The 18494-nt window shown below is 35.6% G+C and overlaps 1 protein-coding gene across 6 annotated transcripts in view; it reads left to right on the forward strand.

Annotated features, from left to right (window-relative positions):
- The window catches only part of POT1 (protection of telomeres 1), a 555480-nt gene that overhangs the window by 516170 nt on the left and 20816 nt on the right, over window positions 1-18494 (forward strand). For all 6 annotated transcript variants that reach the window (XM_086610452.1, XM_086610455.1, XM_086610454.1 and 3 more), the window contains 3 exons: window positions 6027-6317; window positions 11780-11935; window positions 17822-17982. In XM_086610452.1, the coding sequence (XP_086466578.1) occupies window positions 6027-6317; window positions 11780-11935; window positions 17822-17982 (608 nt within the window). The remainder of the gene's footprint in view (window positions 1-6026; window positions 6318-11779; window positions 11936-17821; window positions 17983-18494) is intronic.

Here is an 18494-nt window from a genome sequence, read left to right on the forward strand (position 1 = left end):
CAGGTGTTCATCTTGTTCAGCATATAACAAGATAAAATCACTGTCTAGGGTGTGTTTCGGTGTGTCTTTTTCCAGAATACGCATCATTATAGAGCTGTGTGGCTCATGTGGAACACGTAGAGAATGAAGACCAAAGGAGTCACCTCTCATTGTAAACTTTACTTACATGACTTCATCAGCATAATACAATCTCTGTAGCAATTGCAAAGTCTTAATTCTGTAGCTTTTTGTTATACTAATCTTGATACTATTCTCCTCCCTTTTGTACTGAAACGTTTTCTGTTCATGGGCTCCAGTTGCTGTACCAAATGAAGTAGGAGTCTTAAAGATGGCGGCTTCTTTGTTACACAGCACCAATTCATCACCACTGCACTTCTGAAGTCATGCACTGCATAGGAAAATGTCCTGTAGAAAAGTAGGATAATAGAATTGGGGTATCATAGTATAAACGTACCACGAGCTGAACTGTGTTTGCCCAGAAAACAGTAACTGTGTCTTCTACTAACTTTGGAATAGTTACAGTTTATAGTTCTAGTGTTCTAGTCTTGTGTTAGATGCAGCATCCTAGAGATTTAGAATAACAAAATGGTGAAAAACAGCAAGAAAAAAAAATTCCTTGCATGCATGCTATAAATTGCATATTCATCTGGTTCAAACTCTTCAGATTTGCAATATAAATGCATTGCTACTTTTAGCAAAAGTACTTTATAGCCATGATGTAGATGGTTATTCCCTCTGTAGGTCAGTCAGTTTGCAAGTATAAGATGTATGTTTTGCTAATGAGTCTCTAAACTGTTTGATTGTCCACAGATGAGTGGGAATCTGAACATCAAGCATATGGAGCGTGGCTTCGTAAAAACACAGAAGGATCAATCACACTCCCTCTTTTGTTATCCTTATAAGTTCTGTTCTGTCTCTCTTCTTGTGCATCACTCTCTTGAACCTAGTAATACTTAACATGGCATTTGTTCCCCTGTATTACCTACTCTGATGGTTAAAGCAGTCTGTTGCTATTTCTAGGAGCAGTCTTCTGCACTTGGCTAGTGGTTTCCTTGTCTCTGTGTATTCCCTCTAGTTTAATCCAATTTCTCCCATGAAAGTTGATTCCTTTTCTTCCTTTCTGCATGATGCTATATGGAAGGCACTGAGAGAGAGACACAGAAGTATCTGCTCACTTCTTATTCCTAGGCAGCTCTGGCCATGGCTTTCAGGATAAGGATGACAGGAGAAAGTCTGGAGTTTAGGCATAGAACATACTGAGTGAACATTAAACTTTGACACAGTTTAGTTGCCAGACTCTTAGTGTGCTCTGAGTGAATGTGATCTGAATACATGAACTTGGCCAAAGTTAGGTTTGAGACTTTTAGCTAGAAAGGATGTCAAAGAACATGTTGTCTGTGATACTGCAACCCTGTTTTCAAATTCTTGCTCTGAAGAGTGGAAGAAATTAATTTTTTTTTGGTTTAACATAGAGAAACCAACATTTTTTTTCTCAGAAATATCAGTATTACTGTTGCTTTTGGCTTCCCTTCAAAAATTATGTAAGGTGTGCAACTCTGAAGTTTTGATGGAATTTAAATTAAAAAACAAATATTTGTCTTGTAGTAAATAATGTCAGGAAATATTGACTGTAGGCAGTGATAGAGTTTCTGCATAATTCAAAGTCTTAGAATTTTGAATGTATGTTTTCTGAAGTTTACATCTGAGTATTTTTGGTCAAGTTACCTGATGATGTCTTAAATATGTAGGAAATAATCCAGAAATAATCCAGATGAGGTGCGGCCTCAGCAGTGCCGAGTACAGGGGCAGGATCACTTCCCTAAAGCAGTATCACAATGCCTATTGGTTTTTTAAAATTATTGTCAAACCAGAAATTATTTTAGCTAGTTTGTTATGTATACTTTTTGCATACAATTTTTTTTTCCACAAAATAGTTATAATATGTTCAGGTGAACTGCAAAATGAAATATACAATGTATTGTGTTCTTTTTTTTTGCACCATCTCAAGTTCCTGTCTAGATCTTTTGGATGAAGTTTGACTTGAAATATAATCCATGTGGAGGTATTTTCCCCAAATTCCTACAGATCTTTTTAAACATTCAATGCAATAAAAATATTTAGTAATCAGTGCTGGGGAACCTTATGGATCTAGAGATGATAAGACTTAGTATGTTAAAGGAGATGTTTACAAAAATTGTTGTGGACTAAGAGAGAAGGGCCCTATTGAAAGAGGTTACCTGGGGAGGTTCTGGAATCTCTGTGCTTGGAATTTTTCAAGGCTCAGCTAGCCAAAGCCTCATGTGACACAGTGCTGACCGTAGCCCTGACCTGAGGAAGAGGTGGGACTTTATGATTTCCTGAGGTCCCTGCCAACCTGTGGTCCTGTGACTGGCCCATACTCTTCTAGTACTTCGACAGTATCCCTTTTCAGTACAGCCCTTTGTAATCCTGTCTATACCTTCCTGAAGTTTTTTGCTCTTGGAGGCTTGTGATCAGAATCTGTGTTTGAGAAGGAGGGTTTTTTTTTGTCACTGCTTATTTGCGTAAGGTATCTTGCTTCCGTGTCAGCTGAACCCTGTTTGTGTCGCACAGAGTGGCATGTACCTTTATGTACATGTGTTTAACTGAGGGGAATACATTGCTTACCACAGTAACTATAATTCTTGCAGATACGTTGCCTCTAGACAATTTTGCACTCTTTCTTTCCTTTTCAACAGCATCTCACATATACTACATTTCTGCAGTTAAGGAAAGATTGGGTAGCAGCATGTGAACATTGATCCTCTTATTTATATATTGTCAAACATGAATCAAAGATATCATAAGTTTTTGACTTCTGCTTAGGTAAAAGGCACCTTACAATGAGGTCTTCAGCTGAATGTGTACTCAAAATGGAATAGAAGTTTGGACAGTACATTTCAGATGATGCAATAATTTAAGTTTTAAAAAAAAACAAAACACTAACAGAGCACAACACAACTTATATCTTGAAATAATTTTATATATATAAATAATAATCAAGTTTTAAGCCTAATGTACTCATGTTTCAAAATATTATCTTGAATTCCTGATCCTTCCACAAATCAATAGTTAAATTTATTTTAGGAAATCTTCCTTCTTAGTACAAGAATATGTACATGAGCTTAGTATATGTTGTTTTGCAAGGCATTATTTTGATATTCTAAGATGATCTGTGACTGCAGTGGTTTCATAATAGTCTTTTGCTTCTGCAATTTAACAATCAGTTTTGATGGAAAGCTACCTTGGAGATGCTATTATTCCAGCTTTATACACTATTTACTATCACACTCCTTGCTTCCATTGAGTGAGGTGAATAACACCAGCTCCAGTTAATAAAAGAAAAAAATAAAATCAGGTGGTTTAGATTGCTGTAAATCTATTCATGCATTTTTCAAGATTAGCTTCTTTTCAATGAGCATATTCAGGGTAGAGTTGTACCCCATGAAAATCACTGGAGTTTATTGTCCACACAGTTTGTTGAGGTGACGTTTCACTTTATCTGCTCTAGTTTTGTCCATTTTTTACTAAATTTGTTTAAAATACTCAGGGAATTTTTAAGGTGCTAGCTGTCTGTCCCCTTGCTTGTTCTGACCACTACCCCCACCCCCAATTTGTAAAAAGTCCCAAAACCTACTGAGGGGGAACTGTCATCATATACAAAAGTCTCAGATTATTAAATTTCAAAGTTTTTTATATGTGGAAAATATAACTAGTTTACTGTATCAGTGCTTAACTTGATCTGAGATCTACTTAGAGTGCCATAATGAAACAACATTTGCCCATGGGTTTTGTTCATTTTACACTCCAGTGATTCCTCATCACTTTAGCAATGATTTTTTTTTTAAAGGACAAGACTGGAGAATTTCTGTTGGCCCTCAGAGGTTCTGCGGGTCTGACGTAGGTAAATTTCCAGCTATGATATTTTTGTTCTGTAACCCATTCTACATTTACTTTTCCTGTTTGTTCTGTTCACTGAATAATGTTGAATGCTGTTTACCTTTGAGACTACTCAGTGGCTTCTCCACATACCTATGTCTAAGGATGCTTGGTTTTGCTTCAAGATCATTGGTAACTTTCTCATCATGACACTTCAGGTTTACGTTCTTACATATTTTATTTCTTTTTTTATTTTATAACGGCCTTTCCCTACATTAAGGCTGATTTAAAATACACTAAATGATGGTACTAGGAGATGTCAGAAGTATAGTATGTTCAAGCACAGCCTCATGAATGCTCTAAATATGACATAAAGGATTTGGGAAATGGGGAAGGTGGTCTGTGACGAAATATTATTTGAAGCCCTGGGAGACAAACTAGTTTCTTGAACTGCTTTCCTTAAAGCATTAGAGCCCTCCTAAATTGGCTAGAGGTCTAGGGCAGAATTTTTATTAAGAAAGAAGTCAAGATATTTTGATAATGATTTAAAAGAATTAGTGAAGGAAGAAATAAATAAGTAGGTAAATCGGAAATTAAAACACTTTGAGAAACATTTGACATGATACTTAAAAATATGCTTGAAGTACCTTTTGATAGCAGATGAATGAGTAAAAGTGATGAGAGTTTTCCTCCCCTCTGGATGTTACCTATTTTGAGAAACTATGGAATATAATGCCAATAGCAGCAACTAAAGTAAATCTGTGTACTTATATTAGATAACATCTTAGTGTTAGAGTGGACATTTTTTTCCAGATCACAGGTAATGAGCACAAATTCTTTATGAAACTGTCTGTTTTCCTGATTTGTGCATTGTCTTTTCTTGTATTTTCAATATTGAAACCTGAAGGTTAAAAAACTAAAGCTTTTCAGTGTTACAACGAAGAAAAATGACATCATGGATTGATGTCCTCCATTGGTCAGGTCTGGAGAAAAGCTAAGTGGATGAAAGTTTGTCCTAGAGATGATCCTTAATGCATTTATGCATTATGTCAAAATAGCAGGGGTTAAAGGAGTTCCTGTCACTAAGATTAAACTGCTTTGTTTATGAATTTCCAAGGAATACTTGATTTGTGTGTTTTTTAAATTTCAGTGTGTTTATAAAATACAAGCCTAAATCGTTGGCCATGTTTTAATAAAAAAGGTTACTGTTGAGAGCTTATGTCACATCTTTCAGATTTGGCACTTTTGAATCAGTAGGATTTTCAACCATTTTAATAGTGAGTTCTGGGAATCCTAAACTAGATTGTGTCACAAGTGCTATATTTGGAAGTCTTGTTGCTTTTTTTGGTAAGCAAATTTTAATTAAAAATGGATGGATCAAAGCAGCTGGTTTGAGATTTCTGGATAGTGAGTCATGCAGTGCTTTGATACATATATAAAGTACAGGGGACAGTAAGACTAGACTAGATCCTTGAAGGAATGCTTCAGACTTTGAACAGAGTTTTATGTGGTAGCAGATACATAGCTAAATCAGCAGGATGCAGGGGACCTGCCACATACAGGTCAGTAGACATAAGAGTAATTATGAAAGCTGTATTTGTAATTCAAGGAATGAAAGCTGGTCACTGTTTGCTTTATAGAAAAAAATAGCTCCTAGAACTGATATTTTATTTTTCAGTTCCATAATATCAGGAAATGGGGCTATTATGAGAGGCGGAAAATAGGAATCTGTAACAACTTTAATCTGCCGTTACTGCTGTGTGACCCCTAAAAATTAATTTCTTTCATACCTCAGTTTCCCCATCTGTAAAAGTAATCCTGATGAGTTCCCCACACAAACTTTTTGAGATTTGTGAATAAAATACTCTGCAGTGATGCTGTATATTTACAGGAAGGTATTAGTCTGCTGCTTTAAAAAATTTTTTGTCTTAGATTGTGTTTTCTGCTTATTCACTTTTTCTTGTTAAGGTTAATTTTCTTTTTTTTGTTTTATTTTGACTCTGTTCTCCTAATAGTACCAGGAACAAAAATTATCAGTGGTCCGTTCTTCATGCACATGATAAAACAGAAACGTATGTATATTTCAATGCAGTGCAACTGTTTATTTTTTTCCTCATATTTTGTTACAGATCAGGGAATACAATGGACAGATGCAGGGAATTAACAGTGTGGGATTTGCATCCTTGACATTTGATGGAACTGTAGGAGCACCAGTAGTTCCTCGAACCTCTAGCAAAGTGTACACTTTCATGGATGAAGAACTGAAAACAATAGAAGAATTACGTGTTTGGGCAGCCAGTAATCTTTCCATTTCTGGACCAGCAGCAAAATTGTCTGGTGTTCAGCCAATGCTGTTCTTTGATCTCACTTGCCAGCTGGTAGGAAAAGCAAAAGTGGATGGATCTTCTTTTCTCCTAAAGGCAGGTATTTTTTTAAATTTGTTAGATTTTTTTGTTAAAACATTGAGATTCAGATAAAACAGACATAGTCATTGATTTAAATGTTAAGTAGATATATATTTGAGATTAAATAAATTTATGTTCTTGACCATTTTATTTCTATGAAAACAAAACAAATCCCAATTCTCTCTAAAGTTGTTTATCTGATTTATTTGTTTAGAGAAGTTTTGTAAGATGACACTGGTATGGATCATCGTTTCACAAATGTTTGTAGATACATATTGCAATATTTCTTAAAGTTTAAAAATACTGTCAGTTTTAAATTTTAACCTTTGTTTTTAGTTAGCAACAATTATTGCTCATTTTTCTATATCTGCTGGATATGATTGCTGCAGTAATTAGCATTATCTAGAAAAAGAATGAATGGATTATGTTATTTATCTTGATGGATTTTGGGTAGCTTCTTTTAATTATACATAAGCACTTTGCTTATGTATAATGTGCTCACTGATTTTTGTACTGAAAGTACAAAATGCCAAGTGCCGCACAACAGGAGAGTACTTTCCAAGGGTATTCCCTAACATCAGCTAAATAAATGGTGTGCATAATTTTCCACGTTTTCACTCCAAATATATCAGTCTGGTGTTATTCTGAAACTACTCTGTATTTCTTTCTCTTTCTTTTATAAGTTGATAGTTAAAATCTGAGTGATGAAGAGTCAGTTATTTTCCATTTTATGACTTCATAAAATTTTTCATTGGTTCTACTGTATTAAGCTGTATTGTTACAACACTTTTAGAAACAGGACACTGCATTATCCCTTCTTTAAAGCCGCGAAAATTTTTCTCGTGCAGAGCAACGCATGTGCTATACAGAAACAAACCTTAAGTGTCAGCCTGTAATATGCTTTGCAGCTTTTCCATTTAATTATCCCTTATGAAATCCTGTTGTTCGTAGAGCAACGAAACTAGTGAAGGGTTTAGAGAACTTGTCCTATGAGGAGGGGCTGAGGGAGCTGGGACTGTTTAGTCTGGAGAAGAGGAGGCTGAGGGGGGACCTTATCGCTCTCTACAATTACCTGAAAGGAATTTGTAGGGAGATGAGGGTCGGTCTCTTCTCCCACGTTATGAATGACAGGACGAGAGGGAATGGCCTCAAGTTACGCCAGGGGAAATTTAGGTTAGATATCAGGAGAGGGTTGTGAAGTATTGGAACAGGCTTCCCAGGGAGGTGGTGGAGTCCTCATTGCTGGAGGTGTTTAAAAACCGTGTGGATTTGGTGTTGAGCAACATGGTTTAGGGACCCTGACAGTGCAGGGTGAATGGTTGGACTCGATGATCTCGAAGGTCTCTTCCAACCAGACAATTCTATGATTCTATGAAATAGATATCAAATGATACCCAGTAAAATTTCAGAACTTTGTGGACTGTAATGAAGTTGTTCATTAGTAAGTATATATTCAGCATTGAAGGTTCCTTTGCAAGGACAGAGACAAGTCCTTTATCAAATTATTGATACTTCTTTACTCTCTTTTCTGTGTTGTAAGATCTGAAGTAGATTTTGTCAGTTTTGTATAGTAAAGATAATGAGTTGGGGAAAACTTAGGATGAACTTGGGAAGGTAAAAGTTTGAAGTCAAGTAACCGTAGATCAGTTTTTCTGATATGTGACTCCTTGGACAGTATATTTATTTTTTTTAGTAGTATAAAATATTAAATATTTAAATCCGTATTAAAATACATCAGATAAGCTTAAAAATGGTAGATTAACATTGGTATGCTGTTGCTAAATTTCTCCGATTTTTCAAGCAGGGCAAAATCCCTTTCTTATAATAAATGTTGGTCTTAACAGAAGAGAAACCTCTTTTAAAAATTGTAGACTTTAAAAAGGATTTAGAATTTAAAAATTGATTTAAATTCTTCAAAAATAATTTTAGAATTTAAAAATTGATCTGTAGACAGATCTCTGATTATTTTGTTGATTCAATAAGCAAACAAAAAAACGCCAAAATTTAATACCAGCTCAAATGGAGTGATCATTAAATATTATTATATTATTTTGATTATATGTTTTATAATAATTATTTACACTTGGAATTACATGATAAATTTATCAGTTATATTAACGGTTGATTATACTGTAAAATATAATTATTATTTTAAGTGAGCTCATATAACTAGTGGGGATTGCTTCAAACACAACTAAACTGAATTACAGTGATTTTGTGCATCACCCATCGCATAACTTATTATTACGCTTCATAAATTAATGGGGACATGCACAGCACCTGAGGCTGACATGGCACAAAGACAGTGTTGCTAATTTGTTAGTGCTTACCTTTTTCTAAGAATTTTATTATTCAAACTTACGTAGACGGAAAAGCTTACACTAGAAATTATTCTGTGATTTATGCATTTTGTAACAGTTTTACTATTATTCTCTTCTTTCCTTTTGTCTGTCAGTTAAATTGTCTACATTAAGCTACGTCATACAATGAGCATACTTGGCTGAAGAGAGAAACAGGTGTTATTGTGTCTCTCCCATTTCAGTGTTTTGCTAACCATGGTGATCAAAGGTTCTCACTAACTATTCCTTAATTCCAGTCTGTTCATGACTAGTAATGGAACCATTTACTGTTTCTTACCCAGAATTAATTTAATCAGTGTTGGTTTTTAGACCAGTGTTGATTTTTGAAACCAAGACTTCTGTGTTTTTATCCATAATTTTAGTAAAGTGAAGCTGGCAAGCTCCTGAGGAAAGAGAGCTTGATCTGTTTTCATATTTGTGCAAGTAGGAAACAAAACCAGCTGCTTTTCTAAGTATTTTTTTTTTCTTGTAAGGAAAGTTTACTGGCTTACAAATTCCTCCAAAAGGTGCCCTGATGCTAGCCCCATTAGTTACCCTGGTGAAGGACATTTTAAAGCTAAGTAGTCATCCTCGTATCTGACAGAGGACATTCAGGTTATTTCAGTCCATTTGTCAGATCCATTTAAGTGTAGAACTACCAAAGTGTCTCAAGTAAAGCCAGTTGAAAAGTAATGGTAAACTTGACAAACTTGCGGTTCTTTATTTTGTCAAAGTGACTAAATTCATGATATATATGTACTAAATCTGTGTTTCTCAAGCTCAGTTCTGGAAAGGGTTTGATAATTCAAGCAATGGGCTATCTCTTTTCAGAGGTGGTTTTAAGTATTTCATGGTACAGGATCAGACGGTAATAGGCTTTTTTTGTTGTTCTGTGGCAGCATCTACCACCTCATTATCTGGGTCCTTCAGAATACACCCTTATTTGGGAACATTAATTTGATGTTATGGGTCATTCTCACTGTGAATGGATTTCCCTTTTATCTCTTTATTTGGGATGAGTATTTCAACTAGGAGTTGTTCTCAGTGTATTTACACATGGCTTTGCTGATTCTTAGATCTTTTCCTGTGGGTTCTTTGATCCATAGCAGTTAAGCATAAGCAGTAGAAACCCTTTAAAAGATAAGCTTTGGTGTGTGTTTTTTATCCTCCTCTGCAGTGCCTAAGTCATGGGACAACATGCCTTAGTATCACTGACTGCCTGAAAATTGGCTTCTGTTGAACGCCTCTAGATTTTTCTTTTTCTATGCCAGTATTTCAGACCATTATTTCTGTTGTCTTTGAGGAGAGAGTCATTTCAGAAACTCAGGAAACCGTAGTTTACAGAATATATTGTAAGCAGCTATCACTGAAATTTTAATGTTTTATTTAAGGAGTAAGATTTTTGTTCCAAAGTGCTTAAGTCTGTTGATAGTCTTACTTCATAGATCATAGAATGGTTTGGGTTGGAAGGGACCTTAAAGATCTCGTTCCAATCCCCCATGCTATGGGCAGAGACACCTTCCACTAGATCAAGTTGCTCAAAGACTCATCCAACCTGGTTTTGAACACTTCCAGTGATAAAGCATCCACAGCTTCTCTGGGCAACCTGTCCCAGTGCCTCACCATCCTCATCGTAAAGAATTTCTTCCTCTGTATGATCTAAATCAACCCTCTTTCATTTTAAAACCATTGCCCTTTATCCTGTCACTGCGGACCTTGGTAAAAAATCTCTCTCCGTCTTTCTTATAAGCCCCCTTCATATATTGAAAGGCAGCAATAAGATCTCCCTAGAGCCTTCCCTTCTCCAGGCTGAACAATGCCAACTCTCTCAGCCTATCTTCATAGGAGAGGTGCTCCAGCCCTCTGATCATCTTCATGGCCCTCCTCTGGACTTGCTCCAGCAGCTTCATGTCCTTCTTGTGTTGGGGACTCCAGAGCTGAATGCAGTATTCCAGGTGAGGTCTCACGAGAGCTGAGTAGAGGGGCAGAATCACCTCCCTGGACCTGCTGACCACACTTCTTTTGATGCAGCCAAGGATACGGTTGGCTGCCAGTGCACATTGCCTGCTCATGTTGAGCTTCTCATCCACCAGCACTCCCAAGTCCTTTTCCTCAGGGCTGCTCTCAATCCATTTTCTGCCCAGCCTGTATTTGTGCTTGGGATTGCCCCGACCCACATAAAGGACCTTGCACTTGGTCTTGCTGAACTTGAGTTTCACGTGGGCTCACCTCTGAAGTCCCTCTGAATGGACTTTTTCTCAATAAATTTGACTTAGGCCTATCAAGAATTTAGCTTTAGGCAAACAGTTTTTAGAATCCTCATTATTAAGTATATATTAAATACTGATGTTTTTCTAATACATTCTGCATAACTAGCAGTGTATACTGATGTAGGAGATCATCAGTAATTAAGGGAGTATATGCCGTGTACTCAGTCTTCACATACTGTAACTGGAGTGGTTAAAAAAACCTATAGCAGGATCAAAATATTAGATATAGACAGTTCTTCATGTGATGAATTATAATAGTTGAAGTTTTGCTAGCACTAATTTTTATTTATTTATTTTTTAATATTAACAAATCCCAGGTCTTAACACTTGATCATATTCCCTATAGAGGTTATTTTATGCTCTGTAAGGAATACTAATAACAAAAAAAAGAAAATCTCATAAAATCTAATTTGAGTAATTTAAGGACTTCAAGACTGAGACACCAGTTAAGATTTCTTATTGTTATCAATTTTTAATCAAACAACAAATTTGTGAAAAAAATAAGTTATTTAAAATCTCGATCTAAAGTATTCTAAGCATATTGAAATAGTTCATTTGCATTGCGTGCTGATCTCCTCTCTCTGGTGACTACAATAGGGCAGGAGAAAATGGAATGATGCTGCATCAGGGGAAGTTCAGATTGGACATTAGGAAAAGGTTCTGCACTGGGAGTGTGGTTGGTCACTGAAACAGACTCCCCAGGGACGTGGCCATGGCACCAAGCCTGTCAGAGTTCAAGGAGCGTCTGGATGATGCTCTTAATCATATGGTTTAGTTTTAGGTAGTCCTGCGAGGAGCAGGGAGTTGGAATCCATGATCCTTATGAGTCCCTTTAAACTTAAGATATTCTGTGATTCTATGATTGCAGGTATGGGATGGCACAAAATGTCCCTACCCAACATGGAAGGTGCCTGTGGAAGCAAGAGACCTGGAAGGAGACAAAGTTCTTCTTCATCAGCTGCGAAATCTGACAGTGGACATTCTAGTCTACGATAACCATGTACAGCTGGCAAAATCACTTAAGGTAATGCACAGTTTGGTATTTGTAACTGTCATTTTGTGGCCTGTGTTCTCCTCAGAACTCACTTCAGAGAATGTATCAGTTCAGTTCTGCTGTTCATTAGTTTCAAGTGTTTATCTTTCACTGTATTTCCTACACCTTTTATTTGAATGCAAAAACTCCTTCAACATGTGTAAAACAGTCTCATTACCCTAAAATTGCCATGAAAAAAATTCTTCCGATTAAGCAGTTCTCTCCAGACAGTGTAATATCATATGTAATCCTAAGAAAATAATGCACTTAGAAAATATATTCTATGCTTTAGAGTTATTTTTTAAATGATATAAAGTGGGGTCAAACTTGTAATCCCATTAAAGGCTACAAAGTCAATTCTAAAGTCAATAAAAGATTTTCTGTTCTGTAAACTTCTGCAATTTGCAGTGTAGTCTTCATTTAGTGGGTCAGTAATGTTGATTATGCTTAGATGGAGAAAGCAACAACATAATTAAACATTTGATCTTCACCAATACTGCCATCTTGCTTCTGAATATGGTAAAGTAGCAAAGAATGCATCTTTCATTTTATGTCTTGCCCTCTTTTCTCAAGCATCATTTTTAAGAAAATAAAGATAAGTGATAACCATTTGTTAGCCTGGGGCTATCAGCAGACATGACATCAATTTGGTATGTTAATGCCCGTTCGTAAGTAAATGACAGATAGCAAAATAACTTGCCTTTGTGCAATAATTCGTAGCAAAACTTACAGAAATATTTCATTACTTGCAGGTTCTCTTCCAGAATTTTTCTCTTGCTAACTGGTGTAATCTATTGATATAAATAACTGCTGATATTCCAGTGAAGCAATAAAACATATTTTCTTGAATAGCTGATGATACTCCCTTTATTACTCTCTCCCATTTATATTCAGGCATTCCTATTGAATATGTGGGATGTCTTCATCAGTGCTCTCAGGTTTTTTCCTTCTTTTAAGCCCTTTCTGTCTTATCTCTAAAGCATTTGTGACTTTGCTGGATACTGCACTGTGTAGCAGAAGCTCTAATGTCAAAGGAAGCTGTTAAGAAACCTGGTTTAACCTACTGAGCAACACGGGCTGTTTTTCTCCTTCTAGCTATGTCCAAAGTTGCAGTAGTTTCACTCAGGCAAGCTGCAGAAGTTTTGAGTCAGATCATTTTTGAACACCGTTTTTTGGTGAATTGTCCTAGTGGAGTTATTGAAGAAAAAGTGCTGATATGCTAACAGTTGAACTTCAGGAAGATTTATTGAGCAATTAATTTTATTTCCCAGAATAATCTAAAGATAATAAAATTTTGGGGGACTCTTACTAAGAAGGAAGATTTATTAAAAGGTTTGTTTTTAAATACTAGTGGAAATCATGTCATATCATAAAAAACTATAATTGTAATACTCTATATTAATCTATATAATATTTTATTTAGTTCAGGGTCTTGTTATACAAATTTTTTTTTAAAAAATCATTTATGTAGAAGTATAAAACTGGAGAGTGTTTAGTGTATGCATGTGTACTGTCCCGAGTGTGAACACGAGAACAGTGTGGACAGAAGCTGAATTATTAGATGTTTTTCCAGTTTATGGTTTCAGAAACAATAAAAGTGCACTATTTTTCAGCTATCTCATCTGCATTTGATGGTAGCTTGGAATTGCATTTTTTAATGTAAATTGTTATGGAATTGTTAGGGTACGCTCTCTCATGTTGTCGTGTACCATTTGCAATGATAGTCGCAGCTCTGAAATGATGTATTATGTGGGAACAATCTGTTTTATGCAGCCTTGATACCAAGAAGGGCAGATGGGAGAGAGAAAAAAATATTTGTTCTTATTTTAAAATTGTATCTGTAGGCACATATTCAGACAAGGAAGCTTTGAGTAAGCACTATAGTCTAGAGAAAGTGTGTGATGTATTACAGTGAATTTTTAGCAAATCCTGGAGCGCGGTGTCGGGGATATTCCTGCAAGAGTTTGTTAAAAGCTCCTTGTTTGGATTGTCTGTCTAGAGAACACTGATGATAGGAGCATTTTATCCCTCTTTCCAAGACAGTCAAATAATATTTTTAATTTTCAATGGAGAGAACTTTAGTAATATTGAAGGTGTGCTACAGTTAATACTGTAAGTAGACTTTTTGTCCCCTGTATTTATTGGCCTCCCTTTCCTGCTGGATAGGATTATGGCTTTTCAGCATTTGCTGCCTTAGCAGAACACAAACAGAATTTTCAGAAATCTCATCTATGAAGTAGATTATTTCCTGGGGCATAAAGACACAAGCAAGAGCTACAACTAAGCCAAGACAATGATGTTGACTGCTTTTTCCCTAATTTCCCTCTTCCTCTGGCTACCTGGGGTGCATGAGGCTTTCAGTCAGTGCATGGTAGGGGAGATTTCCTTATGTGCTGTCATTCATTAAATATGTCGTACTGTGCATTCCTCTTACGGCTTGATGCCATCAATTTTGTGTTGCCATGTGTTTTCAGGATAGTACAATTAAAACAGTTAACGTTGAGCATGCATGAAAGTCTTAGTACATATTTTTACAGTATTTGCTTCATGTTTTGTATCTTCAGATGTAGAGTTTGAGCATTTTCAGCTGTTCCTCCCGCTGTATAGAGTGTTACGTCTTTTTTGCTAGTAGTTTGAAATAAGAAGTCCTGCTTGCTTTTCTAGTGTCTGAGTCACATTTCCAACCTGGAACTTACATGAATTGCATGGCTGTAATATCTACCTTCGTATTTTTCAGGCCCGGGTAGCATTCCTTTGACCTGTCAGTGGTATTTTCCCCACTTCTGTCTTTGTTCTCATTAAAAGGGGAAAAAAAAAAAAAAAAACAAACCACAACAACTCCCATCCCACTCCCATGTCCTCCAAACCCTTTAATATATTTAAGTTAGTATTTTTTTATTGTGAGGGACCACACCCAAATGCTGTGTATATGCATCCTCTCATTTGCACAAATGGTTGTGCACAATTTACTTAGTAAAATTAGACTTTTGATATGATAAAATGATGACAAAGAAATCTCAGTGAACATCATCAGCCATAAAATGGGCATAAAAATTAGTACAGTTTATTTTGTTAAGTGATTCCTGTAGATAAAGACAGCCTCTTGTCATGAGTGTCTTTCTGGCCAGACATGAGCATTTAATTGCTATGATAAATGACCATTCTCAATTCATCAGTGTTTTAAAGGTGAACACAACCCTGTGTGTTTTGAAATAATTACAAGAATTTACTACACTAAAAAGTTGGTTTAGTTGGCGAGTTACAAGGAACTGCATATGTGACTTTTTCATTTTAATTCTTTTTAGCCTTAATTTGTATTTTTAAAATAGTCATATTTGAATTAGACTGCAAATAGGGTATATTTTATATTACTGCAAGAAATGTGTTCTTATTGCTTTAATTTCATATTAAATGAACTTGATTTAAATGAAGTAGATAGTTTAATAAACAGAGCTCCTGTTTATTAAGGACCTGATTTTGCACTAGATTTTAGTGACGCCGCTGTAAATCATGGTGTTTACTTTAATGTAGATTATAATTTCTTCTCAGTCAAGCGTATAAAATGTGCTCGGTCTGCAGGAGTTCTGTAAACAACAGAAATACAGTAACATTTTTAGCTGTGACTCCCACCTCGCTCGCCGCTGTTAACAGTGGGCAATGCTGCCTCCCGAAGGAATTCACGGAAGTTGCACTCCGTCTGGCACAATCAGAGCTGGTGGTCTTGGTTGTCATTCGTAACCTTCCAGATTTCTTCAGTATTTGGCAATTCTGATTATAATGCACTTCTTTAGTATACTTCTAAGTGATATTAAAATATATAAAATAATAACATTTTCAGAAAAAGGATCTAATGAAATGCATGTGTAGGAAGATATATTTTTATAGTGATAATAAATTTTGGGAAGTTGAGTGTTCCACTAAAACATGTAATTCAGTTGACTTTTGCATGAATTCCTGCTCACAAGTTTAGAAAGCAAAACCACTATTTTGTATTCTTGGTTTCTGGACTCTTCTCTCTCATGTCTAATGTTTTATGTTTGTACATGTAGTAGATACTTAGGTTTTTTTCATACATTGTTTTTGAAAGAAAAAAATTCTTCAGTTAGTTTACTTTCTCCTGCTTATGTACAAAGTACTCTTAAAAAAAAAATAGTATGACACTGTTATATTGACATAAGGTTATTTGATAAGCAGAACTTAGCTAAGAACTTTTTTAAAAAAAAACTTTCTCCAAAAGCATTTCATAATCATTAGATTAGTTTTATGATATGACTATCCCTTGTATTTTTGGATATTCAACATAATTAAGTGAAATTTAACATCTGGGAAGAAAACAAAAAAAGGCTCTAGATAAGCCACTTCAAATGCACAAGCTGTCCTGTTGATATGCTTTTATTGAACAAAATGGGCAATCCCCTAATTTTGCAGATAAATTAAAACTCAGATAAGAGCTCCATGCCAGAAGCAAAATAGGTGCAGGCTGAAGTGCACTTTTTATGTCCTTGGTACCTGAATTTGAAAATATGCTGCCTTTTTCATGATTATTGTTTAAAAGAGCAGTTTGATACCAGCATTATATAGTCATAGTCTGTTCCTTGATAACAGAGGAGAATTCCAGAATCAAGATGCTGCTATGTCTGCTTGTATGCATGTATACATACATTCATAAGTGTCGTACTAAGACCTGGTCAGTGCAGTCTGATAGGAATACTTTTTAGGTTTTTACTGGTTGAAGCAGGAGCTGAAGCTGAAATAAGACTTAGCAGACTGACTGTTGTAATATTAATGTTAATTGAAGTCAATGTAAAATAATTTATCATTTATATAGGGCTATTTAAACGATACTTAGAGTGAATATAAATCCAGGTTAGTGCCAGCTATCAGCTGGATCTTAGGTTATACTTCAAATAAAATATTTGGGTGCTAGTTAATTTGATTCAATTTAAAACACATCAAAGGCAAATTATCTATATAATTAAGTCTCCAGATTATCTGCCTTTAGAACCTTGGTTTTGGTTTGTGGTTTTTTTGAGGAGTGGTATTTTGAAATAAAAGCAAAGTTACAGAGAGATGTTCGACGTTCAGCACTCCTTAAATTCTTTCTTAATAGGTACTTGCATAAATTAGCCTAAATCCATTTGTGTAACTTGACAAAACTGTTTCAGAGAACAAAAAAATAATGTTAAGCAAAACAAAAAGCGTATTCTCCATGTACCTGAGGAGAAGATCTAACAGCATTAGGAACAGTGCCAAAATCTTTAGATTTCTAACAGGTGTTGCCTTTTGTCCTAGTGCTGAAAAAATGTTATCTGTAATGTTTAGAGTAAGATATGATAAGGAAATCTGCGTAAGCAGATGTGTTCGCATGTGTACATAAGCAGATAATATGCCATGCATGATGATGACATGAGGTCAATTGCTGAGTGCTATCATACATGGACAAATCCCAGCACGTCGGTCTCTGGAGGGCTGTGTTGTGAATATAGAAGACAAATTGTGCCCTCAGGAAAGGAATATATTGGCTTGTTTGATCTGTCTTCTGAAGTCTGCTTGAGAATGAGATTTAGTAAGAAGGCTTACGCTGGTTCTGAATCAGCCTTTGCTGCCAGTAAAGTTGTCTGGAAAAAACAACCAAACAAGTCATGCAGAGAGATTTTGGAGTCTCCATCTTTGAAAATACTCGAAACTCAGCTGGAGACAGACCTAAGAAACCTGCTCTAGTTGACTCTGCTTTGGGCACGAGGCAATCTCCAGAGGTCCCTGACAACTTAAGCTGTTCTGTGATTCGGTGAAAACAGGGAAGAAGCTTTATGAGGCCTAGAATTTTCCAAGAAAATAGCTGACTTTATCAAATTTATTTATGTTTTTTTATTTAAGATTGGAAGTTTTCTGAGAATTTACAGTGTTCATACGAAACAAGCAAGTGCGGACAACGAAGATGTCTCACACATAGAATTTCATCTTCATGGTGGCACCTGTTACGGTCGAGGAATAGGAGTCATACCAGAAAGTAACCCAGATGTTAAGGAACTAAAAGCGTAAGTTCTATATGTAGGGTTTTTTCTAGAAGCTTCTGGAAAACTCTGGGCTAATTTAACAACTGTACAGTTTAGAATTGTAGGCGTATGTAAGAACCAGAAACTCTGGAACAGAGTATGTCTTTAGCACCACTAAGATGAAGAGTAAGTATTTGGGGAGAAAGGTAAATAAAGGCTAATTTTTTTCAAATTTAAAATACAGTAGTGATTAAGACTTCTATTTTATAGTGCCATAATAATAAGGTCTGGCCACATTAACATACTTATTCTGTTTTATAGCGGCATATAATCTTTTAATGATAAAAGCTATGGTTAAGCAAATAAATTGAGCACATTTTAACCATGTGTATACGTGTTACTTGGAAATGGTGAGACTTAAAGATACTCAAAATAAAGCATATAATAGAAATGCTTTACTGAACTGCGTTATATGTGTTAGGAATCATAGAACAGTTTAGGTTGGAAAGGACCTTTAAGATCATCAAGTCCAAACATTAACCAAACACTACTAA

Source organism: Tauraco erythrolophus, chromosome 4 (assembly GCF_009769465.1).
Source record: "Tauraco erythrolophus isolate bTauEry1 chromosome 4, bTauEry1.pri, whole genome shotgun sequence".
NCBI lineage: Eukaryota > Metazoa > Chordata > Aves > Musophagiformes > Musophagidae > Tauraco > Tauraco erythrolophus.